General features: G+C 50.6%; 2 protein-coding genes and 1 long non-coding RNA gene across 11 annotated transcripts; 2 read left to right on the top strand and 1 right to left on the bottom strand.

Moving 5' to 3' along the window:
• The first annotated feature begins 942 nt into the window (after nt 1-942).
• On the top strand, nt 943-16,568 carry ZSCAN25 (zinc finger and SCAN domain containing 25). Of its 9 annotated transcripts, none has more exons than XR_008616871.1 (6): nt 943-1,353; nt 2,503-2,704; nt 3,275-3,366; nt 4,991-5,117; nt 8,971-10,911; nt 11,008-11,092. XR_008616871.1 is itself a non-coding variant. In XM_028487098.2 (6 exons), exons 1-6 carry the CDS (start codon nt 967-969, stop codon nt 11,398-11,400), a joined length of 1,017 nt encoding a protein of 338 aa, XP_028342899.1. In that variant the 5' UTR covers nt 943-966; the 3' UTR covers nt 11,401-13,457. The 9 variants fall into 9 exon arrangements, 7 of the variants coding, with proteins under 7 accessions (XP_028342899.1, XP_028342897.1, XP_028342900.1 ...); XR_003678924.2 differs by lacking the exon at nt 11,008-11,092 and adding an exon at nt 7,933-8,141 and having other exon boundaries at nt 8,971-9,087; XM_028487098.2 differs by lacking the exon at nt 8,971-10,911 and adding an exon at nt 11,360-13,457 and having other exon boundaries at nt 11,008-11,175.
• Nucleotides 16,569-20,738: 4,170 nt separating this feature from the next.
• Nucleotides 20,739-23,040, top strand: LOC114485518 (uncharacterized). The gene is made up of 3 exons (XR_003678925.2): nt 20,739-21,249; nt 21,342-21,441; nt 22,563-23,040. It is a non-coding gene; the product is annotated as an uncharacterized lncRNA (long non-coding RNA).
• Nucleotides 23,041-23,204: 164 nt separating this feature from the next.
• On the bottom strand, nt 23,205-24,148 carry LOC102978852 (putative olfactory receptor 1F12P). Its single transcript, XM_028487102.1, is given in 3 exon segments — nt 23,205-23,414; nt 23,417-23,694; nt 23,696-24,148. Coding segments are annotated over 3 exon segments (828 nt in total). The 5' UTR covers nt 24,145-24,148; the 3' UTR covers nt 23,205-23,313.
• Between the last annotated feature and the right edge of the window lie 852 nt (nt 24,149-25,000).

Below are 25,000 nucleotides of genomic sequence, written 5' to 3'. Positions count from 1 at the left end.
GCTGAGCTCTTTTGCTCCCTCACCCTGCTGGAGCCACACTGCGCTGGGGCTTGTTCTCAGACTGCAGAGTAATTTCTAGCCCCAAGGCTTTTGCCTGGAATGCTCTTTCAGTGATTGGCTCATCTCATTCATTCGTTGGGTCTTAACCTAAGCACTCTTTATTCAGAAAAGCCTTCTCCAAGGCTCCAAGGTTTTTTTTTGTTTTTTTCAAATATGTATTTATTTGGCTGCACTGGGTCTTAGCTGCGGCACGCGGGATCTTCTTTGCCACGTGCGGGATCTTTAGTTGTGGCACGTGGGATCTAGTTCCCCGACCAGGGATCGAAACCAGGCCCCCTGCGCTGGGAGCGAGGCGCCTTGGCCACTGGGCCACCAGGGAGGTCCCAAGTCTCCAAGTTGATTGACCGCATTAACACCCTCCTTACTTCCTTTTTAGAACTTGTCCCCGTTTATAATTTAAAGTTATTTGTTTCATTTTTTCTGGATGAGTGCGCGGGGCTTGCGGGGATCTTAGTTTCCCCCACCAAGTACTGAACCTGTTCCCTCGGCAGTGAAAGTGTGGAATCCTAACCACTGGACCACCAGGGAATTCCCTAATTTTTTTTTTTTTTCCTGTCTGCTGTACCAGCATGTGAGTTGCAAAGGGCAAGCACCTTGTCTATCTTGTTCTCTGTTGTATTTCTAGTTTCTGTGGGTCAGGCATAGATACATGTCGAATGTATATTTAGTGTTGGAAGAGTGGGCCGTGGTGACTAACCTAGTTATCACCCGTCTTATATTTTTCTCTGATGGTAGTGTTGTCTCTCTCCTGAGATTTTAAGCTATTTGTGGGTATAAGCTAAGTCCTGATTTCACTGACGTAGAGGCAGAACTGGGGTGACCTGACCTTCCCTGTGTCTTATTTATGCTGTTCTCATTGTCTGGTCTTGCCAACAGACCCTCAGTCTTCTGGGAGGGGGTGTGAAGATGCTTAAAGAGTGTCCAGGGATGGCAGAAGATCGTCAGCAGCAAATGGGTGTCCCTGTGGTAAAACTGGAGAAAGAGTTGCCGTGGGGCAGGGCGCGGGAAGGCCCCAGCCCGGAGACTTTTCGCCTGAGGTTTCGGCAGTTCCGCTACCAGGAGGCGGCTGGTCCCCAGGAGGCCCTCAGGGAGCTCCAGGAGCTCTGTCGCCAGTGGCTGCGGCCCGAGCTGCACACCAAGGAGCAGATCCTGGAGCTGCTCGTGCTGGAGCAGTTCCTGACCATCCTGCCCCGGGAGTTCTACGCCTGGATTCGGGAGCACAGCCCGGAGAGCGGCAAGGCCCTTGTGGCTGTGGTGGAGGGCTTCCCGGAGGGAGCCCCGGAGGCCAAGGCGGTGGGTGAGAAGGCGGATCTGGGTCTCGTTCTCTTGCTGCGGGAAGCGAGAGGCTTGAGGCAGCAGTGGGAGTGGAGGAGGCGCGGAATCTCCCTCCTCTGCTCCCAGACCATCTGCGGTACTTTTTGGGGGGCAGAGGAGTTTTCAGCAAGGAAAGCCATTCCCAGGGAAGACGCAGGGCCGGTGGAAGGGCCGTCAGCTCCTTTTTTTGGTCATCAGGGCAGAGGCCTGGCCATGTTTCCCTTGTGAGCCTCGGGTCCAAAGGAGGCAGTTGTGATCTATTTCAAGGGCCCTGGTAGACTCATTCCTCTTTGGGCAGAGTTGCATGCGGGGATGCAGGGAATTCCGGAATTCCACCTGGCGAGTGTTCTTCCGGAGAAGCGTTGTCTGGAACAGTGCCGTTTCCACGTCTGGGACGTTGGCTGAGACGGCTCACGTAGTGAGTGACTTTGCATCTCAGATGCTCCCTTGGGACTCTGGCCGTGTGTCTGTCCCTCTCTGGTACAGTTTCCCGATTGCCGTCTGGGAAAGAGAGGGCAGGACTGAACGTTACTGTTTTGCTTGCAGGCAACGATCTGTCTTCATTTTGTTCCCCCTTTTCCCACGGCAGTCACCCCTGACTTCCTGTGTAGTCCTAAGAGAGTTGTTTTGTTTTTTTACTCCCTACCAAGGAGCTTAAAAGTGGACCGGGAAAGGCCTGTTCTTGTGAGTTCTGGTTTTCCTTGCTATTTCTAGAGCAGTTTTTTTCTCACTGATTCACTGCACGGTCTAGGCTTTGTATTTTTTACTTTCAGCATCTGTAACTGGGGAATCTTTTTTCGAACAGCGAGTGTTTGGGGCTAAAGTTCTCATTGGAATAATAATAACATCTCTCTGTGATACTGTTCATGGTGGAATTTGATCGGTATTGAGGTGGGCAGAAGGGACCCTTGTAAAATGTCACGGATGCGTAGAAGTTGCTCAGCCCCTGATAAAGACGGTTTAGCCCCCTTTTCACCTTCTCACTCACGTCCTGGGGAAGAGCTGAGCCGGCTTGTCCTCTCTGTCCCCTGCAGTTGCAGCGGGTCTCTTTTTTAGGTTGTAATTCAACTCCTTTCCTAACAGCCTCACGCGGGCCTCATTCTAATAGGTGTCGGGGCCTGTTCTTAGGTTCCGTGCCACGTGCGAGGAGAGCAGGCGGAGACGGCGCTTCGCAGAGGTCCTTGGGAACCAAGTGTCCGCCTGGGGCCAGTGGAGGTCAAGCCCGAGTGGGGGCTGCCCCGTGGGGAAGGGATTCAAGGCCTCGACCAAGGCACTGAGGAGCAGACCAGCCAGGACCCCGGAGAGGGGACGCAGGCCTTCCAGGAGCAGGGTAAGATGCGAGCGGTGAGGAAGAAAGGGCACAGAGAAGGGTGCCTCGCGCCCTGCCCCCTCCCCTTTCCTTCACAAAGCCTGCGGTCGATAAACTGAGTTACCCGTGGCGTGCGGTTCTGAGTTTTCCTGGCTACTTCCTGGGCTTCAGTAGGAAACAGATGAAGTGAAATCGTTTTCTGTAGCTCGATCTCCTGATTCCTGCGGGGGATATCGGGTATCACGCTCTCTTGTCATTTCTTCTCCTTTCCCTCACATCCCTTCCCGAAACTGCCAGGAAATATGTAGCTGACACGTAGGAGTTTTTTTTTTTAAGTGGGCAGATAACCTGAACCCCTAGAAGTAACAGTGACTTCCTGTGTTGCTGACTCTCTAGGGGGGTTATTGCCATAGTGTGACCTGGGGGCGCGGACAGCCTGAAGGGCAGCGCGTGTGGCGCTGGGCCCTCCTCCCAGCTGAGAGCAGGGTAGGGCACACCCGCACCCACCTGTCCGGAGCCTCCCTGCGGCGCCTCTGGACGAGCCACTGCAGGACAGCGCTGATCCTGCTCCTGGTTTATTTCTCTGCTCAGCTCGGCCAGTTCCTCGGGCTGGTCCTGGCCTCCCTGCAGTGAGCACCGGAGACCAGGAGATGGCAGTGGGGTTCCTTACAGCTGGATCCCAGGTGAGCCGTGACTGCCCTTCGGGGATCGTGGTGTCGCCGTGCACGAGGCTCACCCTCCCCAAGATTTCTCCTCACGGCAGAGCGCCATCCACAGAGTTGAATTATTCTACCGTTCTTGTTCTGATGGATGTGACAGCTTCGTTTCCTCCACTTTACATCCTCAGTTATTAATTTGAATTGAGCCTTATGCCAGCGGTCCCCAACCTTTTCGGCACCAGGGACTGGTTTCATGGAGGACAGGTTTTCCCCGGATGGCTGTGGGGGGGGGGTGGGGAGCAACGGGCAGCGGCAGAGGAAGCTTCCGTCGCTGTGCGGCCCGGTCGCGGTCCGGTACCGGCCCGGGGGTTGGGGACCCCTGCCTTGGGGTCCAGGCGTGAGGCTCAGTTCACTCATTTGGATTACTCTTTGTTTTTTTATTTCTTTTTTTCCTCCATCGACTCGGTATTACTCTTGTCCCCGTGAGGAGGAAGACATCAGAGGTGGAGATCCCAGAGGCGCGATCTAGGGTGTGGCGGAGGGCCAGGAGATCAGTAGCCCTTTGCGGGTGCGCCTTGTGGACACCTCCGCACCCCATCCTCCCCCCACGTCAGCGGGAGGGAAGCGACCCGGGCGGGCGCTCCCAGGAGCCCCGAGCCGAGCGCTCTCTCTGGCCCCTCCCGTGGCCGCTCCGGGAGTTTTGGCCTTGTTGGCATCTCCCGGCCTGCCGCAGATGGGGGTCACCGGAGCACGGGCGGGGCACTCCGCCGCGGTGAGACGCTCTCCCATGGGATGTGCCCGGCGCTCCCCGGGAGGCGGGGGATTTCCACTGCGGCACTTTCCTGAAGGGGCCGTTGAGTCTTCAAGTGAAGAGCTCCTTATAGAAGAAAGGATGTCATTTGGCAGGAGAAAAGAAGTGACTCCAGTTTTTTTGTTCTCTTTTTTGGCCGCGCCACATGGCTTCTGGGATCTTAGTTCCCTGACCAGGGATTGAACCTGGGCCCTCGGCAGTGAAAGCACAGAGTCCTAACCACTGGACCGCCGGGGTTAGGGAATTCCCAGAAGTGACTCAAGTTTGAGCTCACTAAAGCAGTATTTGGGCAAGGGTCGACGCCGGTGCTGTTTGCTGCTTCTGTTTTCCAAGCATATCGTTTAGAGGAGATGAGGAAAGGACCTCAAAGTTTTTGAATTTGGTCAGACCCTCTCCTCCTACCACAGTAGTTCTTCACGGTGTCGTGACGACGACACATTGATTTCCACAGAACGTTGTCCTTAAGGCGGGGCCAGCCCGAGTTTTTACTTAATCTCTGAGGGAACGTCAGTTCCGGTTGAGGGGCTAAACAGCAGCCCCCAGTCTGCATCAAACACGAGGATCGAGTGGAGGTGAGGCCGCGGTCGGGTACCAGCCAAGTGGATGCAGCAGAGGCTCAAAAATACAGTGGCTCAGACAAGTGCATCGTTCTCTGCCATTAAGCTGTCGAGAGGGAGGCACTTCTGGTCCCGCTCGGAACCATGTAGGGACCCGCGTTCCCTCTGTCTTCCTGCTCTGGTCTCCCCTGGAGTGTTGTCCCCTGTGTCTCTCTGCTCTTCCACTGCTCCTGCCTTGGCACTATTTCTTTATCCATAGCCATGTCCTGTGCTGTTTCAGGGGCTGGGCCCATTTAAAGACATGGCCCTGGCTTTCCCCGAGGAGGAGTGGAGGCACGTGACCCCAGCCCAGATAGACTGCCTTGGGGAGTACGTGGAACCCCGGGACTGCGGGGTCTCACCTCCAGGTAAGACTGTTTCCATCCCGGAGGTAAGAAACTGAGGAGTTTTGCAAGCTGTAGGTCCGGGTTCTTGTCCTCGCCCCAGATTTCAGAACCTGATGCTGCTGATACAGGAAGGGACTATCGGGGCAGGTGAGTGACTGGGTCTGTGGGAAGCGCGCGGACCAAGGCACATAAGGAGCTGGCGAGGTGCTTTCCCGGGTCAGGAGAGGAGCAGGCAAGGAACAAGAAAACACCAGCTGGGTATTCTGGCTGAAGTGAGACAGGTCGGTCGGTAGGATGCCCTCAACGAACTCCTACCGCGTCTGTGGTTGAAGGGGACTGAGGGCTTGAGGGCAAGAGAAAAGCAGCGCAAGAGGGTCCCCTGATCTTTCCCCAGCCTGCGTTTCTGGAGCGCTCCCCTGTGTGTAGGCCCCGCGTGAGCAGTTCTGTGTTGGGGCGGGACTGCCGTTCATGGAACCTGGGCGCGCACAGTGTGTGGTGCAGGAGGGCACGGGGCTGCAGTGGGGTCTCAGTGGCGGGAGGGGCTCGTGTGGGCTGCTGTTGCAGAGCACGCGGGGCCCCGCCGGGCGTCACCTGCGGTCAGAGCTGGGAGGAAAGGTGCGTGGGGGGCGGGGCGGCAGGAGGTAGGAGGGAAGGGGGAGCCTGGGAAGTGCACACGGAGGGCCCCCCAGGGACAGCCGGTGAACGCTGCGGGGGGGCTAGGGACGAGGGGTGACAGCCCCGCGGCTTGGATGGGCTGGGCGGCGGGGAGAGGGGAGCCGTGGCTGCGAAGGGCGCCCTCCTTTGTTCCCTCTGATTCTCTCCTTCCTCCTCTCATCACTTCTTTGTAAGTCATGTGCTGACCACTCACCTGTACTGACGTCTCCTGGTCTCTTTTCATCTTAAAACACGCAAAAGTATCGTACGGTCAACCCGTTCACAACAGAGGTTTGATCTGTGTGGGTCCACTTACACGTGGAGTTTTTTCAATGAATACGTACTACAGTCCCGCATGACCCGCTCTTGGTTGAATCTGCGGATGAGGAAGCTTGGATACGGAGGGCCGACTGTAAAGTTAAATGTGGATGTTTGACTCGCGGTCATCACAGAGTAGTGTCAGTGGCAGTATAGTGGGGGGGAGGTGGCTCGGGAGGCCTGGGTCCAGTACAAGGCTGTCACCCATGATGGAGAGATGTGCGATTTCTGTGGTGGCAAAGGACGTGGAACCCCTCCGCGGTAAACGCAGAGCGCAGGAGCTGTGCGTGGTGCACCCATGGAGGTGCCAGCATCCTAGCGCCTTCATCCTGGCGCTGGGGACGGGCCTCTGCCAAGGACGCCACTGTGTTCCCAGCAAGTTTTTACACGCTCCTGGCCATTCTGACTGTTCTAGAGACTCTGGCTTTATGCTTGTCCTCTTATCCGCTCGCTCTTTCAAAACAACCCACGTACTTCCCTAACGTTTACGCTGAGACTGGGTGAGCCGGAGGTCTGCTTCCCAAGCATAGCAGCCTCTAGCCGTCTCAACCTTGTCTTCCTGAGAGTTCTTCCCGTGCGATTGCGGCTCTTTCACTGACAGCTGTCTAGGATTGGGCCTGCGAAAATAAACGCATCTTCCATGATACATGATTTCTAGCTCGTACTCACATTTCCCCACGCCCAGTTAGGTTCGTGCATTGCATTTAATTTTCATTTTGCTGTTCATAACACCTCAAACCTGGAAACTACCCAGATGAATATCAGCCAGATTAGTTAGTAGAGTGTAATATACTCTCACAGTGTAACCTCATACACTGAGGAGAAAGAATGTAGTGCAGCCACAGCTATGCCACGATGTAGGCGAGTCACACAGGCGTAATACTGAGCACAAGAAGCAGACACAATGTGCGAATCCAATACGTAAGGTTTGGGAACAGGCAAAAATACTTTATGGTGATAAAAGCCTGGATAACACGTTTCCCTGGGGGCGGGATGGCGTCACCGCTCACCGGAGGGGACGGGAGGGGCTTCTGGGTGCTGCTGACGTTATTTCTTGACGTGGCTGCTATTTAATGGTCATCGTCATTATGAAAATTCTTTCAGCTCTTTGTTTTGCACACTGAACTTTTGTGAAAGGTGCAAAATAAAAGAATACGTCACAAGTGAGAGCTGTGTCCTTCATACTTTATCACATCACGAGGCATGAAATGTCCTTTTTCCCTTTATCTTTTATTTTTTAAAAATTAATTACTGAATTTATTTATTTTTGGCTGCGTTGGGTCTTCGTTGCTGCGCGCGGGCTTTCTCTCGTTGCGGCGAGCAGGGACTACTCTTCGTTGCGGTGCGCGGGCTTCTCATTGCGCTGGCTTCTCTTGTTGCGGAGCACGGGCTCTAGGCACGCGGGCTCTAGAGCGCAGGCTCAGTAGTTGGGGCGCACGGGCTTAGTTGCTCCGCGGCATGTGGGATCTTCCCGGACCGGGGCTCGAACCCGTGTCCCCTGCATTGGCAGGCGGATTCTTAACCGCTGCGCCACCAGGGAAGTCCCCTGGCAGGACGATTCTTAACCACTGTGCCACCAGGGAAGTCCCTCCCTTTATCTTTTAATGGGCTTGCCTGAAAGGACTCTTTCCCGTTTAAGCATCACCTGTCATTTCCCTCTTCTTTTCTTTTTGGCTTCTTTGCTCCCTAGTACCTCTTTTCTCTCTTCTCCTTCCCTTCCTCTTGATCTTCCGTAAACAGCTGTTAACTTAGAGAGTATAAGAGGGGTCAGAGGAAGGACGTGTAGAAGGGCGTTCCAGGCCTGATAAATACGCCCATGTCGAGGTAGTCTGGTACAGGCTGGGTTCATTCACTCATCCGGCAGTCATGAAGCGTCTCCCCTGAGTCAGTCCCTGTGCCAGGCTCCCAGAGACCCAGGTTAATAAAACAGGGCGAGGTGGAGGGCGCGGTGCGAGCAGGGACGGTGAGCCGAGGGAGGACGTGCGGTGCCGGGAGCCCCCGTTGCTGGAACACGTCTGAGATCCTGGGGAAGCTGAACATCTCGGATGACTGTAGGATAGCGCGTGCAGCAAGGTCAGTCGTAAGTAAGCGTGGGGTAGACGGTGCTAACTGAGTGTATGTGCCGACGGGACCCAGGATGGGGCAGTAATCGGGGCAAGTTCCTTAGAGGAAACCAGTGCGTTAGATTTTGAAGCAAAGCAAAGTCTGACTTAGGAGGAAGTTAAGAGGGTGGGCGTTAAAATTTAGCAGACGGTTCTGTGAAAGGGCCTGGAGATTGTCTGAGCTTGGGCCGCTGTAACAAAATACCAGAGAATGGGCGGCTTAGACAACAGACGTTTATATCTCACAGTTCTCGAAGCTGGCAAGTCCACGATCCAGTTGCTGGCATATTTGTTGTCTGGTGGGGGCCTCTCTTCCTGGTTCATGGGTGGCCACCTTCTTGCCGTGTCATCACGTGGCCGAGGGAGAGAGACGTCTTGTGTCTCTTCCTTTTTTTATAAGGACCTTAATCCCATCCTGAGGGATCGTGCTCACATGGCCTCTGTGTGTGCAGAGAGCCAGCTCTGGCTTCTCGGAGGACATAATCCCATCCTGGGGGCTCCACCCTCATGCCCTCACCTAATTAGTGCCCAAAGGCCTCACCTCCTAACGGCAGCACCTGGGGGTTTAGAGCTTCACCCTGTGAATTTGGGAGGGAACACAAACAGTCCGAAACAGATGGAAAGAAGTAAAGGAATGTCTGGTTTTAGATGGAGTCAGAGAAAGTCAAATGTACTGAGGTGGTTGGTTAAAGGAAAAAAGAAGGAATTGTTAGTGGGACACCCTTAGAAGCCAGGTTCTAACATGGAAGTTTACCTTCAGATCTGTTTCAGTATCGGTCTGTATCTCCTTTGTCCTGTAGGCCTGGGGAGCAAGGAAAAGGAGGCGAAGACCCAGCCGGCAGACCCCAAGGGGCCGCCTGCTCGGGGGCCGGCAGAGAGGTTTGGGGAAGCCTCTCTCCAGGTCCCGGAGCTCGGAAGAACCTGTGAGCAGGAGGCCGGGAGCTCGGTGGGAAACGCGCCCGGGCCGCCCCCTCCCCAGCGCGGCGTTGCCCCCCTGCCTGATGACCTCAAGACCCACAGCTCCTTCTGGAAGCCTTTCCAGTGCCCCGAGTGCGGAAAAGGCTTCAGTCGGAGCTCAAATCTGGTCAGACACCAGCGGACCCACGAAGAAGACAAGTCCTACGGCTGCGGGGAGTGCGGGAAAGGCTTTGCGCTGCGTGAGTACCTCCTGAAGCACCAGCGGACCCACCTGGGCAGGCGGCCGTACGCGTGCGGCGAGTGCTGGAAAACCTTCAGCCAGCGGCACCACCTGGAGGTCCACCAGAGGAGCCACACGGGCGAGAAGCCCTTCCAGTGCGGGGACTGCTGGAAGAGCTTCAGCCGCCGGCAGCACCTGCAGGTGCACCGGCGGACGCACACCGGGGAGAAGCCCTACACCTGCGAGTGCGGCAAGCGCTTCAGCAGGAACGCCAACCTGGCCGTGCACCGGCGGGCCCACACCGGGGAGAAGCCCTACGGCTGCCAGGTGTGCGGGAAGCGGTTCAGCAAGGGGGAGCGGCTGGTCAGGCACCAGAGGATCCACACCGGGGAGAAGCCCTATTGCTGCCCTGCCTGCGGCCGGAGCTTCAACCAGCGGTCCATCCTCAACCGGCACCAGAAGACGCAGCATCGCCAGGAGACCCCAGGGCAGTGAGGGCGCCCGGCCGAAATGCCCCTCTTTTGCTCACAGAAGGCGCCGGAGAAGCCGGGGCCTTCTGGAACCACCAGGCGGAGGGAGACCTCGTTGCAGGATGTGCCCCCCTTTACTCACTGAAGGGGTGGGGGCGTCGAGGGACGTTGGGGGCAGAGAGGCGCTTTCACCCATTCTCTTTCCACTTGTTTCACACATAGGGGAAGGGAGAGGCCTGGTTTATTGGAGAGGCCGGAGGGCGCGGCATCTCGCGTCTCCTGCCCAAGGGGTGCTCGCGCTTTCTCTTACCCCTTTTGAGGAAGCGGTATCTGGAGTTTCAGTTCAGGTCCCGGTTTCTCTCCTGCAGTGGGTGTTCACGTCCACCCCCTGAGCAAGTCTGGCTGTCGAGGTGAAATCTTGTCCCGTGTCAGCAGCTTGAACCTCGTTTTTCTGAGGGCTGTGTCCCTGCAAGAACATTAGCTCTGTCTCCCTTCCGCCGATTCTCTTTTCCATTTAACAGATATTTATATGTTAAATAATACCTACTGTGCGCCTGGTGCTGGGAGTGCAGTGAACGAGACAGACGAGACCTCATTCCACTGGAGCTTGTGATCGGGCCCTGGGAGCAGACTCGTTAGTTAATAACGCAGAGCGCCCTCAGTTCCCTTCACGGCGGGTGCCGAGCGAGAGGAAGTCCTCTCAGGCTCTTTCTGTGCTCCTTCTACCCTGCCCCTCCAGGTGCCTGATCTTTTCCTCCCAGCTGGGGTCGCTCGGGCAGCCTCCTGTATTTTACTTTATTTGCGGCCCCCTTTGTCTCTGTGACAGTCTACTCTCGTTGGTAGTTTCCCCATTCCATTATTCCTTGAACAGTAACAACTGTCCGCACATCTGTTAGGAAATTAATATTTTGCTGTTGATCACCGTATAAACATGAGAGTGTTTTAAAAAACATCCAGGTCTGTGTAAAATTCTAACTAAATGAGGCCAAAAGATGAACTAGTATTACTACCCTATATTTGATGGCACTTTACAATATATAAAATGCGGGGCTTCCCTGTTTTCGCACTTGACTCGTCCCACAAATATTTATTGAGGCCCGACAGTGTGCCAGGAACTCTTCTAGGCGCTTGAGGTACATCAGTGAATAAAATAGGCGGGGTGTGGAGGTGGGGTGGGAAATCCCTGTCCTCGTGGAGCTTACGTGTTGGTCGATGTATTTGATCTTCAGAACCACCCAAAGTGGAACCCGTGGCTGCTCCCCGGGACCCTCTGGACCTGGCATCTGAGCCTGTGCCTCAGTCCTGTCAGCTGGCCCTGAAATGCATTCGCCACCACCTACCTCTTGTTCCTGAATCATCTCCGTCCTCAGTGCATCTCGGTCCTTGTCATCTGAGAGGTACTTGGGGTCCTCAGGGCCACCTGGAGATGATGAGACGGTAGCAGTCTGTTTTGCATGAGTGCCAATTTAGGAAAAATAGATGTTTGTAGGCATCAAAAAAAACACATTTCTTAAAAAATGAGAAGATGCGGTGTTTGTAAACGTGTTTAAGCTTTCTTATATTATTTTGCCGTCGTTAAAGGTTTTCCTTTCTCTTGGACATTCTGGAAACTGCCTAACTAGCCTGGACCGCGCTGCAGTGTCGTAATGCTGTGCCTTGGGACGCCGGCTGCTGAGTGACTAGTTTTCTGATGGGACTGTAAGTTAGTCTGTCTTTGGACTGTGTCCTGTAATTGCAAGATGCGATTTGTCTCCTGGTGCCTCTTGATATTATATTCTTTCACTGGGATTTTTTCCCCCCCATTTTCCATTGTAAATAAGGTAAACGGTAATGACTTTAATACAGAGAGTTGCATTACTCGGTCCACCTTGAAAAACATTATTTTATCACTCATTTCTTGGCAGATACCCGTGGTGTTTACTTTTGATTTAGCGAATGGCCTCCTGGCCCTGCAGTTGTCCCCACGAGGCTGCGCTGACCAGGGCGCTGTGAGATGTCCACTCTCTGAGATGCTGGGCCGCTACTTCTCAGCGGCGTCGAGGTCCAGATGCAGAGTCAGCTCTTTTCTTCCCCATGCCCCAGACAAGCCAGGCAAGGCTTACAGCCACCTGGAGGCCAAACCCAACGAGGGGCTTTTCCTAAGCCTCTGGCCTGTAGTCTGCGTGACGTGGGGGCTGACCTCACCTGAGTTTGGCCTTTTCTGGAAGGTCTGTATTCCAAAGCTAGATGGGGAGTTTGGGGCCAGCACGGCCTCCGAGTTGTTCATCAGTGGGCTTCTGTTTACCTGAATTAAGTGGTAGATTCTCTGATCATACGCTGGGTTTCCAGTCAGTTGAGATCTCTTGAGGGAGCTTCTGTAAGAGGCCTTGCTGTCTTTCCCACGTGGGCTCCCCTGTCCGCGTTGAGACCAAAGCTCATGGATAGTTCCTCAAAAGAGTCTCAGAAGAAATCTTTCCCCATGGAGTTGTAGTAGCCTTATTTTTGGTATCTATTCAAATGTCAAATATTGTTTTCTGTATTTTTCTATTTAGGAATTTTTCATAATAGAAAGTTTCACACATATATAAATGAATCTTCATGTATTCATCGTTCAACTTTAACTAATATATACTCATAACCAATCTTGTTTTATCTCTGCCCCATCCTCCTCCTCATCTTTCTCCCCAGTTGAAGTATTTTAAAGCAAATCCCAAATGTTGTTTATAGATATTTCAGTGTATACCTCTAAATGGTAAGGATTCTTAAAAAAAAAACAAAAACTCACAATACTATTATCATACCTAAAAAGCTGAGCAGTTCCTTAATTCCAAATTAATGTTTTTTTTAAAAAAACCCACGATTTTAAAAAAAACCTTTTTTAAGATCAAAGTAAGAGGACTTCCCTGGTGGCACAGTGGTTTAAGAAGCCGCCTGCCAATGCAGGGGACATGGGTTCGAGCCCTGGTCTGGGAAGATCCCACGCGCCACGGAGTAACTAAGCCCGTGCGCTACAACTACTGAGCCTGCGCCCTAGAACCCGCGAGCCACACTGCTGAGCCCGCGTGCCACAACTGCTGAAGCCAGCGCATCTAGAGGCCGTGCTCCACAACAAGAGAAGCCACTGCAATGAGAAGCCCGCACGCCGCAACAAAGAGTAGCTCCTGCTCGCCACAACTAGAGAAAACCCGTGCGCAGCAACGAAGACCTAATGCAGCCAAAAAAAAAAAAAAAAAAAAAGTAAGGTCCATAAATTTTAATTTGTTGCTTTGTCTTCTAAGTCTAATAATCTATAGTTCCTATCCCTTTCTCCCCTTAAAAAAATTTTTTTTTTAATTTTAATTTTTTATTTGGCCATGCTGCATGGCTTGTGGGATCTTCGTTCCCCGACCAGGGATCGAACCCACGCCCCCTGCAATAGAAGCGCGCAGCCCTAACCACCGAAATGCCGGGGAAATTCCCCTCCCCTTGAAATTCATTTTATTGAAACAACTGGATTATTTATCCTGTGGAGTTTCTCACACTCTGAATTTTATTGTTTGCTTACTCATGGCATAATTTAATATAGTTCTCTGCCGTCTGATTAACTAAAAACTTAGAGGTGTAGCCAGATTTGTATTTCACACTTTGGCAAGAGCACATTGCAGATGGTGGCATGTCTGGTTGTTTCTCATTATATATATGATGTTGGGAGCCTAAATGCATTTATTTCATTAATTCTATAAAAACTTCTTCATTTATTAGCTGGAAAGCTTCTGTAAGAAATTTCCCCTCACTATTAGATACAGTTCGTAGAGGGAAGGAAATGCTTGATTCTTCCTTCCCTTTATTTACCTGTCTTCACAGTAATAATGATCTGGTGGCTTTGCTTCTTATAAAAGTGATCAATTATTATTATTTTTTAATCAAAATGCGTTAATGAATTCAAACTAGTCCACCACAGTTGTTATTCTTATTGATGCTCAAATCATTTCGCTTTTGGCCGGTGGGAGCCTCTTCACATTGGCTCCTAAATCGACATAACCCTAATCATCTTTGATAGCTTCTTTGCTCTCTGGTGTGACAGGGTGTTACAAGATCATCTTGTGCATTTCCTGCCCCTTTTGAGAGTGAAGGGAAGTGCTTTTAATTATGTCAGGGCAGTGGTGTAAGTGGGACTCCAGGACAAACAGGGATATGGGTCACTTTATACTTAGCCTTCACTGTGTATGATTGGGTGTCTGCAGTTCCCTCACACAGGGCTAATGTCTTGCACTTCAGGGCCTGGCTGCCCGTCGTGGGCCATGCTGCTGTGACAGGAAAGGTGCCACTCCCAAGGGGTGTGACCTTTGTAAGAGAAACCCCTTTTTATCCCCTGGGTGTTAACAGAACCAGGTGACTTTCTGTCCAAGGTGTGTCCTGGGGAGCTAATGCATTGAAAAATGGCTTCTCAAAATGTATGCCAGGGTGAATGTTGTCTGCAGGCTGATTAAGTGTGCTAAAAATACTTTCCGTACCTGTTTTATCCCGGCCTAGGGAAAAGTAGGAGAACCTTTGTGTCTTAAAAAATAAGCTGGTTTCAAGTCTACTTCTGAGGCAGGGAAAGGAACTGGCAGAACACGTTTCTCTAGAGTCTACTTGTTCTTTTAAACTCTGCCCAAGTTTCTCAGCCTCGCCGCCATTCTCCCTTTGTGTCAGGAAATTCTTTGTCTTGGAGGCTGCCCTGGCTTTTTTGTGCGTGGTAGGCTGTTTAGCAGGATCCTTGGCCTCAACCTACTTGATGACATCTAAAGGTGTTTCCAGGCCTAGCTAAATGTCCCCTGCGGGCAAAACCGACCCTGGCTGAGAACCCCTGCCCTTAAGGTTCAGGGCAAGAGCTGAAACGAATTAGATGGTTTAGCTATTGAAAGGACTGGGCTTCCAAGGCCTGGAGCTATTTCCTGCTAACCTTAAAGAGCCCTGGCCTAATTTCTCGACAACAAAGGAGTTACTAGAGATCACCGGGGGTTAAATGTAGTGTTGCCAAGCAGAGCCAAGAGCCTTTGAAGCGGAATCTCAGGATGGGGTGCTGGGGTCTGTCACAGGCAGCCTGGGTGGTTGCTTTGGGTTCCTTTCAGGCCAGCATCTGCTGCACCCCTCCACACAGCAGCGAGCTCTTGCCTGGGGCTAGGTTCACAGTCCTCGCGCGCGGTGAGAGCCAGTTAAGCACAGTGCAGCCAGTTCTAACTTTTTTGCCTCCATGATAAGGTCTCCTAAGGCCCACAGTAGTCATACATACTTGAATGGAAGAAAGATCTGGATTTCTACCTTTCTCGTAGCTAGAAGGCTCTCTTGAGGGTGCCTTAGGAGGGAAGAACCCTGCAGCAAGTTGCCCCCCAGCGGCCCCCGATTTGGCAGGACAGCGTCTTCTGTAGCCGCTGTCCTGCCAATTGCACTTACGTGGAATTCACTTAGAAATTCTACGAGTCAAAGAAATTCACTTGGGCTTCTTACAATTTCATATTCCTGTCTCGCCTTATTTTTCTTTATTATCTTCAGTGAAGGGCATATTTCTAGAGATTGGTCTTGTCCAGCCCATTCCCAGGACTGACTTGTTTCAATAAAAAATTTCAGGAAGCATTTGTTACAAAGTGGGGCGGGTAGGCGACTGTCTTCCTTGTGTTTGTCGCTGGGAATTTAAACTGCTGGGAGAGTGAAGACGGAAGGGGTGGGTGATGCCAGGTGTTGGGCCCCGAGAGACAGAGGGACTTAAGAGAAGCAGTTTGGAAGCGCAGAGAGGTTCCAGTAAAAGCGCTGCCATCGCCGCCACGTGCACCATCGTCTAAGTGGCCAGAGACCAGGAAATAGGGCAGACGTAAGAGCTTGCTTCATGTTTTCCCTTCCTAGTTAAAAAATGTGTTTTATTGGGAAGGTGGTAGATTAGCTTTTAGAGAGACTGGGAAAAAGTGGTGGTAGGAGTCCATATTTGCCTTCTTGAGTCCCACCTGCAGAAGCTGCTTGAGTCTCACACCATCTCCACGTCTGTGAAGAATTTGAGAAAATCCGGTCTCTATCATCTAGACATTTCGCTGACTCCTGTGGAGGCCTCAGTATGTGCTGTGAACTGGAAGAGCAGAGTGAACGATAAGCAGTTCATCGCTGAGAAACAGTGTTCCCACTAGGTTTTCCCAGTCTTCAGTTCTAAGCATTCTAAGGTGCTAATGGAAAGCATGGAAAATAAGAGGTGGAAAAACCAAGAGTTTAAAACAGCGTGGTGGTAGCACAAATGAAGGGATGGAGTGGCATACAGGGTTCAGAAATAGACCCAGCTCTATATGGAAATTTAGCTTATAATAAAAATGGTATCGCAAATCGCTGGTCAGAGACTGATTTTTCAAATAACGGTACTGTGATACCCAGATAGCCGTTTGGAAAAAGATAAAAATAGATCCATTTCTCACACCATATTCAAGAATAAACTTCAAATGAATCAGGAATCTAAATGTGAAAAAATGAAAACTATACAAGTACTAGAAGACAGCGTGAATGAATTCCCCTAAAACACAGGTTCACGAAAAGGCTTTTAAAGTATGATTCAAAATTCAGATGTAATAAAAGAAAAGATTGATGAGTTCCTATGTAAAAAATTTAAAAAATGGCAAAAACAAAAAGAGACAAATGACACATTGGGAGAAATAATTGCAACATAATGCAGAAGTCTAATATTCCTCATATACCAAGGGGGGGCGGGGAAAGACCTAAAATCCTATGGAAAAATTGCCAAACTTGAATTTACAAAAAAGATAAAAATGGCTCTCAAACATATGAAGAGTTGTTCACCATCACTCATAATGAAATAAACACCAATTAAAACTACCCTGAGGGCTTCGCTGGTGGCGCAGCGGTTGAGAGTCCGCCCGCCGATGCAGGGGACGCGGGTTCGTGCCCCGGTCCGGGAAGATCCCACATGCCGCGGGAAGGCTGGGCCCGTGAGCCGTGGCCGCTGAGCCTGCGTGTCCGGAGCCTGTGCTCTGCAACGGGAGAGGCCACGACAGTGAGAGGCCCGCGTACAGCAAAAACAACAACAACAACAACAACAACAACAACAACTACCCTGAGATATTATTTTTTATCCCATCAGATTGGTCAAAATTCAGAAGCCTGACAATACATGCTCTTGATGAGTTTGTGGGGAAACTGGAATTCTTAAGTGCTGATGGAATGCAAAATGGTACAACCTCATGTGGAGGGGAATTTAGCAATATCTGACAGAATTTACTCTGTGACACACCTGTAAGTTCTGTGTGAATTTACCCTGAGGGCACACCTCTAACAATATGAAAATACATCTGCACAGGATTATTCATTGCAGCATTCTTTGTAACTGCAAAAAGACCAGAAACTGCCTAAATGTGCAAGACAGGTGGTGGGAAAAACTATGGCACATCTACACGATGGAGTATTAGGCAGCTTAAAAAGAGAACATTATTGGGTCATTTGAGAAAATTGAAACGTGGATCTAGATTAAATTATTGTATTAAGGGTAAGGGCACTAATGTTAATAACCGTGCTGTGGTTCCGTAAGCGAATATCTCTATAAGGAAATACAGAAGTATTTAGGGATAAAGGACCGTTTGTGTGGGTTGTGCGTGTGTGTATGTGTGTGTGTAGGTAGAGAAGTGGGGGTGGGGAGAGGGAGGAGGAGGGGGAGGGGAAAGAGAAAGGAAGAGAGAAGACAGGAAATGGGGTAAAAAAGTTAATGATAAGTGAATCTGGGTAAAGGATATATGGATATTTTGCACTATTCTTATTCTGTAAGCTTGAAATTATTTTCATATAAAAATTTTAAATGTAAAAAAAAACCACCAGGATTTACCAGTTACCGTGGGAGGGAAAGAGTTCCAAGCCCTTGTCAGATGATACTTGCGCCAGGTGGGAGCGGGAGGGTAGAGCCGAGTATAACTGATGAGATGATGTGCTGATTTAATTACACCTGGTCTCGCACCAGAGCTGCATATTCACGCCCGTCCTGTTTTCACCGTGTGCCTGGTTGCCCAGGGCTCGTTCACATGGTGACTGCAGGAGGACATCTGGTGCTGGCAGCTTGCTTTCTTCATAGATAGTCCCGTTTTCCGTGTCTTTATGCATCCTCGGTCTTGGTTTTGTGTTGGTGTCCTCACAAAATACTCTCACCTCACCAGCCCTTAGACTGATCACTTGCTTAAGGCTTCATGGTCTCTGTAGGTGCTTTCGCCCACGTTACACCTCCTGCCCCAAATTAGAGACTATCTTTCCAAAAACTGCTGGTTTTAGGCCCTTGCTTCAGTGAGCATCTTCTGTAATTAATGTGTGTTCTGGTTAATGCGTATATGCAGATGTCCCCGTGGACATTCAGTCTCACAGCGTTTGGGAATTAATTCACAATTGATGACGGACTTGCTGCTCATGACAGACCTTTACGACAGGGCAAAACTGATGGTCAGAATAAATGAAATCTGGAGGGGTAACTGGTTTGAGCAGCAATGAGTTAAAAGGGAAGAGTTAGTCTAACTTTAGGGTTGTTGAGTCTGAAATAACGGAAAGGCGGTTAGATGTTGGGGACCAGACCAGAAGGCAGGTCAGGCGTGAAGGTCCAGTTGTTTATTTTCTTAAATTCAGCTGTTAGGCTGGGAATTCAGCATCCAGAAAGCATTAGCTCCACACTTCTAGTGTGTGACAGAGATTATGTGCCACCCAGTGACTGTGACGGTACATCTGGAAGCTTGCCCAACACCAGGCCCTAAGAAACCTCCGAGGAGCTCAGCCCCAGCCCACATCCAGCGCCCTCTCGTGCTGTCAGGTCAGCAGGAGCTGCCACACCCAGAGGCCTGCAACATTCCAGGGTTCACACCGTTCCCTAGCTTCTCTGGCCTACCCCGTCCCAAATGTGCCCCACATACCTCCCTGGTAAACCCCACCTGGCACTGATCACATCTCTACATGGAAGTACTTTATATTTCAGGAAACTCTGGGGAGCAGTGGGGCAGGTAACTAGTGGGGTTTGACTCTAGAAGATCATTTTCTCATGGAATAATGGCATCTGATTCAAAAAAGTCAATGTAGGGGATCTAGAGATGACCAGATCCATCGTCTTAGAACATTCCCTTGCTTTCCACGCTACCTCCGGGGATATTGCTGCCTCTGGGTGGTACTCAGCACTCAATAAAATCAGCTCTGTCAGCTTGCTGATGTGTTAGTTACAGCTTTGCTAATGGAGGGGTTGGCAAGTCTGTGTCATACTCAGTGCTCAAGAGGAAAACTATCCTTAGGATATTCCGGGTTGAGGGGAGGGTTCGGGTTCATGCTGTTAAATTAATTACACAAGGAGACCACTAGAGGTGATTCTAAAGCTTTGGCAGCCTATATACGCAAACCAAAACCTCAGCCTGTAAATGCCTCAAGGTTAGAAAAGATCGAAACCTAAGGATGATCAACAACACACAGCCAACTTGACTTTCCTGTATAAGGCAGCCTAAGCTGTAGCCGCTCAAATCATTTCCTCCCTTTGCCTTCTCGTCTTCTCTGTGAATGTCTTGCCCCTACCTCCTGTGGCTGGAATGATCTCTGCTCAGATAAACTTAAAATTTTTACTGTGCCTCAGGTTATCTTTTAACAGTGCTTTTCAACAGAGATTCTCAAAGTGTCATCTGAAGACCACTTACATCAAAATCACCTGGGGAACTTGCTTAAAATGTAACGGGATGGAGCAGTTTTCCGTTGGGACCTAGGAGTCTTCATTTTACCCAGCTTCTCAGGTGATAATACGCATGTAAATTTTGAGAAAGACTGCTGTATCGTCGCGTGGAACACTGTGGCTTCACCAGAGCACTCGTGGAAACATTTGAACAAATCCAGAAATTTCCCCCCACACCAGCCCAAAGCAGACATGAGATGGTCCTACAAATGAACAGCAAGGCGTGATCTTCATGGCAAAGTGCTGTTAATACTTTCAGCTGGTAGCCATAACGCAGGAATCTCTTTAACAATACAGGGTAGTCACATCTTGATTTCACACTAGAAAAAGACTTTGATTTTTTTTTTGTGGGGGTGATCCGAAGTTCATTTACTGCTATGTCTTAGCACTCAGCACAATGCCGAGCTTAATAAAAGTGCTCAATAAAGATTTCTTCAATGAATCCATTTCTTCAATAGCTCCCTAGTATCTCCCTCTCCGCCTGGTGCCCCTTCCCTAATTTTCTCGGTTGCCATCGCTCCACCCCACTTTACGACCCATGATGAGGGAGGCAAATGAAGCACTTTTCTTTGGGCATCCCAGGAGTGCACCTCTACGGTAAACACTTGAATTCTGTTATAGAGGAGGTTGTGCTTGTCCATGACCAGGTGCTGGGTTGGGTATGGAGAGCACAGCAAAGCCGGTATGATGGGGTTAGAGTTGAGTGCTGCGGAGGATTCACCAGGAACTCTCACAGAACCACATCTGTAAGTTATTCTGAGGGCCCAGTTACCGCCAGAAATACGAGACAGCAAATAAATGATTGCTGTTACTTTAAGTCACTGAGTTTGGGTGGTTGGTTATAAAGCAATAGATAACTGAAGCCCAGCCCTGCCGCACTCCCTGCCAGCCTCTGGTCCCTGATCTGGATTTATTTTTCTTTATAGCACTTAGAACTCTCTGACATATTGTATGTTTATTTGTTCTTTTTTGTTTTTCTGTTCTCCTTCCCTATTCCCTGGCACATCAGCTGCTGCATGAAAGTAGAAGCTTTGTGTTTTTTTGCTGATCTATCCCCAGTGCTTATAAGGTAATTGTCCCTTGAGCTCAAATTACATTTGTTAAATGGATGCAGTACCTGTGGCCCCTGGTGTGGAGACGGCACCCGCTGTGAGTAGAGGAAGTGTTACGTGACTTGGAAAACGTGATGTAGGAGATATTTATTATTCTAGTTATTCTCGAAGATACTTCCACTTTCCTACTAGTGGTCCTTAATAACACTATTTTAAAAATGTAGATAATGGAACTATTTCTTCCCCTTCTTTTTTTTTTTAAATTTATTTAAATTTATTATTTATTTATTTATTTTGGCTGCACCGGGTCTCCTTTGTGGCGCGTGGGCTCTTCATTGCGGCATGCGGGCTTAGTTGTGGTATGTGGGATCTCAGTTCCCCTACCAGGGATCGTACCCGGGCCCCCTGCATTGGGAACTGGAGTCTTAAGCCGCTGGACCACTAGGGAAGTCCCCTCCCCTTTCTTCTTGAACATTTTATTTTTAAATAAAAATTAACATTTTGGTATCTTCACAGGATTGGGTTTATGCTACCAAGTCTATAAGAGTGGCTGAGCTCCTGAACTTTTTATAATTGACCTGTGTGCAGGTCATTGCTTCTTATTTACCCTGCAGCAAGCAGCCTCCGGGCCAGGACTAGAGCCAGGCTGAAAAGGTGTTTGCTGTAAGAGAAGGGTGATCTTATCCTACGTCCTTCCTTGGAAGAGTAGGCCTCAGAGCAGGAAGTGTCCTCACAGCCCACTGATGAGCAAGGTCAGTTGAAGGTCTTTCAGATTTATTCGTTGATGCCTCCCCCCCAACTTTGAATTTTAATCTTTTTCTTGTTCTTTTTTTTTTACCTTGAGGCCAAACCATTGTATTATTCACCATTATAGTAAATGCATACGAAGACCTCTTCTCCTTGCTGACGTCAGCTTTTCTTCACATCATTTTCATGGGTTTGAGGTACGATTTTATTGCTATTATTGTAGTTTTATGATTAGAGACCCAGGAAAGCTGAAATCCAATAATCCCAACTCCTGAGGGATCCCAAGGAAACAATATGTTCACGGAACAGTAGCAAACTTTGAGCCGAAGTACAACTCCGTTAGTATCTGAGTTATACCCAGTAACCTCCATCATGGGCTCACTGGTAAAAGGTGGGCTGAAAACTAGCTTTGGCCTCCCTTGCTTCCCACTCTCAGCCCCAGATCTGAATTGAGGACCTGTGTGCTCAGGCATGGTGGGGAGAGAGAGAGAGAGACAGAGAGCGAGAGAAGTGACTGGACCTAAGTGGAGACTCCAGCCAGACCTACAGATAGAAGATGAGCAGCCGGGGGCCGGCTGGAAGGCAGGGAGCTTCATGCCTGGATGATGACCCTTTAGGGCACACTGCCCTTCATAAAATATGGACCAGTGAACTCCCTGGGCTCTGACCAACCAGCTTGGTAACTCTTTTTCCTTGTCTGGTGTTGGGGAAATATAAAAGTATTGGTGAAGGCAAAATCATGGGGAGAAAGGCCATAAGTGTTCTTTTTCCACGTCTGCTGTCAATTTAAATCAAAACAGTAAAATTTTAAAAAAACCTTTAAACTCGACTCCAACAATCCTGTTTGGGGTAGAGTTGAGGTGAACTCTGCCAAGTGGAAGAATGCAAAGCAGAGCATGAAAGGGGCTATAATAGAATTCAAATTATATGGCGTTCCAGAGGAGAAAAAAATACTTCCTTTTGACCGGGGAGACTTGAGGTGGCTTCATGAAGGGCATGGTATTTTATGCGAGCCTTGAAGGACAACTAGAGTTTTGATAGAAGTGAGCAAAATGGGATGGCCGGGGTAGCATGAGAGGGACAAAAATGCACGGTGTGTTTGGTGGAATGGTCAATTTCAGAGGGACTGGAGTCAAACGGCTGGTAATCGGAGGGGCCGGGACTGGATGCCGGTTGTGCTGACTCTGGGTAATGCTCTCCCAGCTCTGCCATACCCCTTGCAGCCTAGGATATTATCCTGTTACTCAGGAGGCCACATACAACTTCTTCAGCCATAAACTCGTTACATGAGGCCTTTCCCCTTTGTCTCCTTCTCCAGGTCCTTCTTGTAGAGAAGCACCTTCCTGAGGATTATAGTGGCTCATGCCTTTTTTGTGCTTCACACCCAGAGAACCAGCTTTAAGTCTAGCCTCTCTTCCCTCTTTACCGTGTGGCCAGCAGACCTCTCTTTCCTCAGAAAAGCACATAAGTGGGACCGTATGGGGCCTGCGTAGGTGTTCAGCCGAGACAGTCATTATAGGCATTCCTGATCCAAGTAGGTAGAGCTGTGGCGCTCCACCCAGCAGGACCCAAGGCCGAGAGTGGGACAGCTTTGAGGAGGACCGTGAAGCCTGTCTCCAAAGCTAGGTTCAACCCCGAGTGTGGGGTGGTGGTGGAGGAACGGGAGGAGTGTGGAAGCTGGGATGCTTGAGGGTTAAGGGTCTGAGGCTCTTTGGGGTCCGTGGGGGCACTCAGAGGGCATCTCTTTGGCACAGGCTGTCAGCATAGGTCACAGATTCCCACGAGCTCACCCGTCACATGAACCCTCTCCAGAAGGTCTGCAGATAGAGCTAGTTTATACCTGTTTATGTGGTCCTGTCTTTACGGGAGTGTTTATTCCCCTTTGGTAGTCTGGGCAGTCAGTGCAGGGGCCAAGAAGTTTTGGACTTGCAGATTACTTACGGAGCAATGAGAGGCTTCCCTGGCCATGGTGACAACCCAGGACAATGAGGTCCACCCTCTCTGTGTGGAGCCTGTCCCTGGGGTTCATCCTCTTCCTAGCACAGAGGCCCTGAAGGAGGGCGCTGCTGTCACAGCCCATGGGATAAAGCCTTCAGGTTGACCAGTTTCCTTAGAGCTCCCTTCATGTCCTTGTTCCTCAGGCAGTAGATAAAGGGATTCAGCATGGGGTGACCACCATCTACATTACTGAAGCCAGAGAATCCTTGTCAGCTGCGTGGGAGGATGAGGGACTCAGGTAGACCCCTGTGGTGGTCCCATAGAAGGGAATGACCACAGCAAGGTGGGAGCCACAGGTGGAAAAGGCCTTTGGTTTGCCCCGGGCAGGTGGGACCTGGAGCACAGCAGACACGATGTGGATGTAGGAGACGAGAATGCCAAGGAGCGGATGAGGACCATCAGGTCCCCCTTCCAGCAGAATCATGAGTTGGTTGAGTTGGGCGTTGGAGCAGGGGAGCGAGGTCACAGAAGGAGTAAGGGATGACGTTGCTGGCACAGAACTCGAGCCGGGCCAAGAGGAGGGTGTGTAGCAGGGAGTGGAAGTTGGCGAGGTGCCAGGAGCTCCCCAGCATCAGGGCACAGACTGGCAGACTCATCATCGTGGAGTAGTGCAGGGGCTGGCAGATCGCTGTGTAGAGGTCATAAGCCATGGCCGTCAGGAGGAAGTTGTCCGTGTTGGCAAGAAAAACGCAGAAGTAGATCTGGGCCAGGCAGCAGCCATAGGAAATGGACTGAGTCTGTGTCTGGATGTTCACCAGCATCTTGGGGACAGTGGCGGAGATGAAGCAGAAATCTACCAGGGAGAGGTTGCTGAGGAGGAAGTCCTTGGGCGTGTGGAGGTGGGAGTCTGAGCCAATGGCCAGGATGATGAGCAAGTTCCCTGCTGCCCCGACCAGGTACATGACAAGGAAGAGCCCGAGGATCAGCTCCTGCCTCTCGGGCTGGCTTGGGAGCCCTCGGAGGATGAACCCAGAGGCGCTTGTGTGTGGTTTCCCCTCTGCATGGTTGGCTGGTCCTGCTAGGAGGTCCAGACCAGGAGCAGACTTTAGGGAAGATGGAGGCGCCCATGCCTCCCTCCTTCCCCCATATAATTCCTCAGCTCACATCTCTGTGTTCATTTGGTAGAAACCCGAAAGAAGTCTCTCTGCCTATCAACCAGGGAGTCCTGTGACCTCAACAGATCCCAAAGTCAGGATTTTAATGATTTTGCCACCAAAATACTACTGCACCTGAGCCCCACAAAGCCCCATGTGCCATCTCTCCGGGGAGAATCCTGTGACATGCGACCCGGTACTCCGTGGTGGCAACAAGGGGGGGACTTAGGGCGTCTTAGCCCCCCCAGATTCTATCGTCCTCTCATTCTTTGTTGTGATGTTGTCTCAATATTAAGTAAAGAGCTATAGGAATGTAATTTCCTCCTACTCCCAATAGGATTGCCACCCGAAGGCCCTTGCTATACAGAATTCTGGAGCCGCGATGGCACATACGTGGAACCTGAGGGTAATATTCTTAAACATCCTCCTAACGCACAAACCTCCTTCCCCACCAGTATTTTACCTCCCCTGTTCTTCCACCCACGTGGAGCCCAGGGATCAAGATGCTCTGGCGGCCACTCGTCACCGACTCTGGGCCACCTTGGTCCTGGTGATGATGCTGTGGGATGGAGTTGGCCAGAGCAAACCTGGACAGAAGAGCCTGCTGACTGGGACAGCTCAGCCAACCCTTCTGTTGGGGCTGACCCAGGAAGGGCCTCACCTC

This window comes from Physeter macrocephalus, unplaced genomic scaffold, assembly GCF_002837175.3.
Source record: "Physeter macrocephalus isolate SW-GA unplaced genomic scaffold, ASM283717v5 random_1127, whole genome shotgun sequence".
In the NCBI taxonomy this organism is placed as follows: domain Eukaryota; kingdom Metazoa; phylum Chordata; class Mammalia; order Artiodactyla; family Physeteridae; genus Physeter; species Physeter macrocephalus.
Note: the sequence above shows the minus strand (reverse complement) of the source record. Positions and strands in the feature narration are given on the sequence as shown.

Bases quoted from the DNA above. Each gene is read 5' to 3' on its own strand.
- ZSCAN25 (XM_028487096.2), top strand. From the start codon at position 967: ATGCTTAAAGAGTGTCCAGGGATGGCAGAAGATCGTCAGCAGCAAATG. The intron at 5,118-8,970 runs GTAAGACTGTTT...TTTGTCCTGTAG, and splicing joins CTGCGGGGTCTCACCTCCAG to GCCTGGGGAGCAAGGAAAAG. The intron at 9,797-11,007 runs GCAGTGAGGGCG...TTTGATCTTCAG, and splicing joins CATCGCCAGGAGACCCCAGG to AACCACCCAAAGTGGAACCC.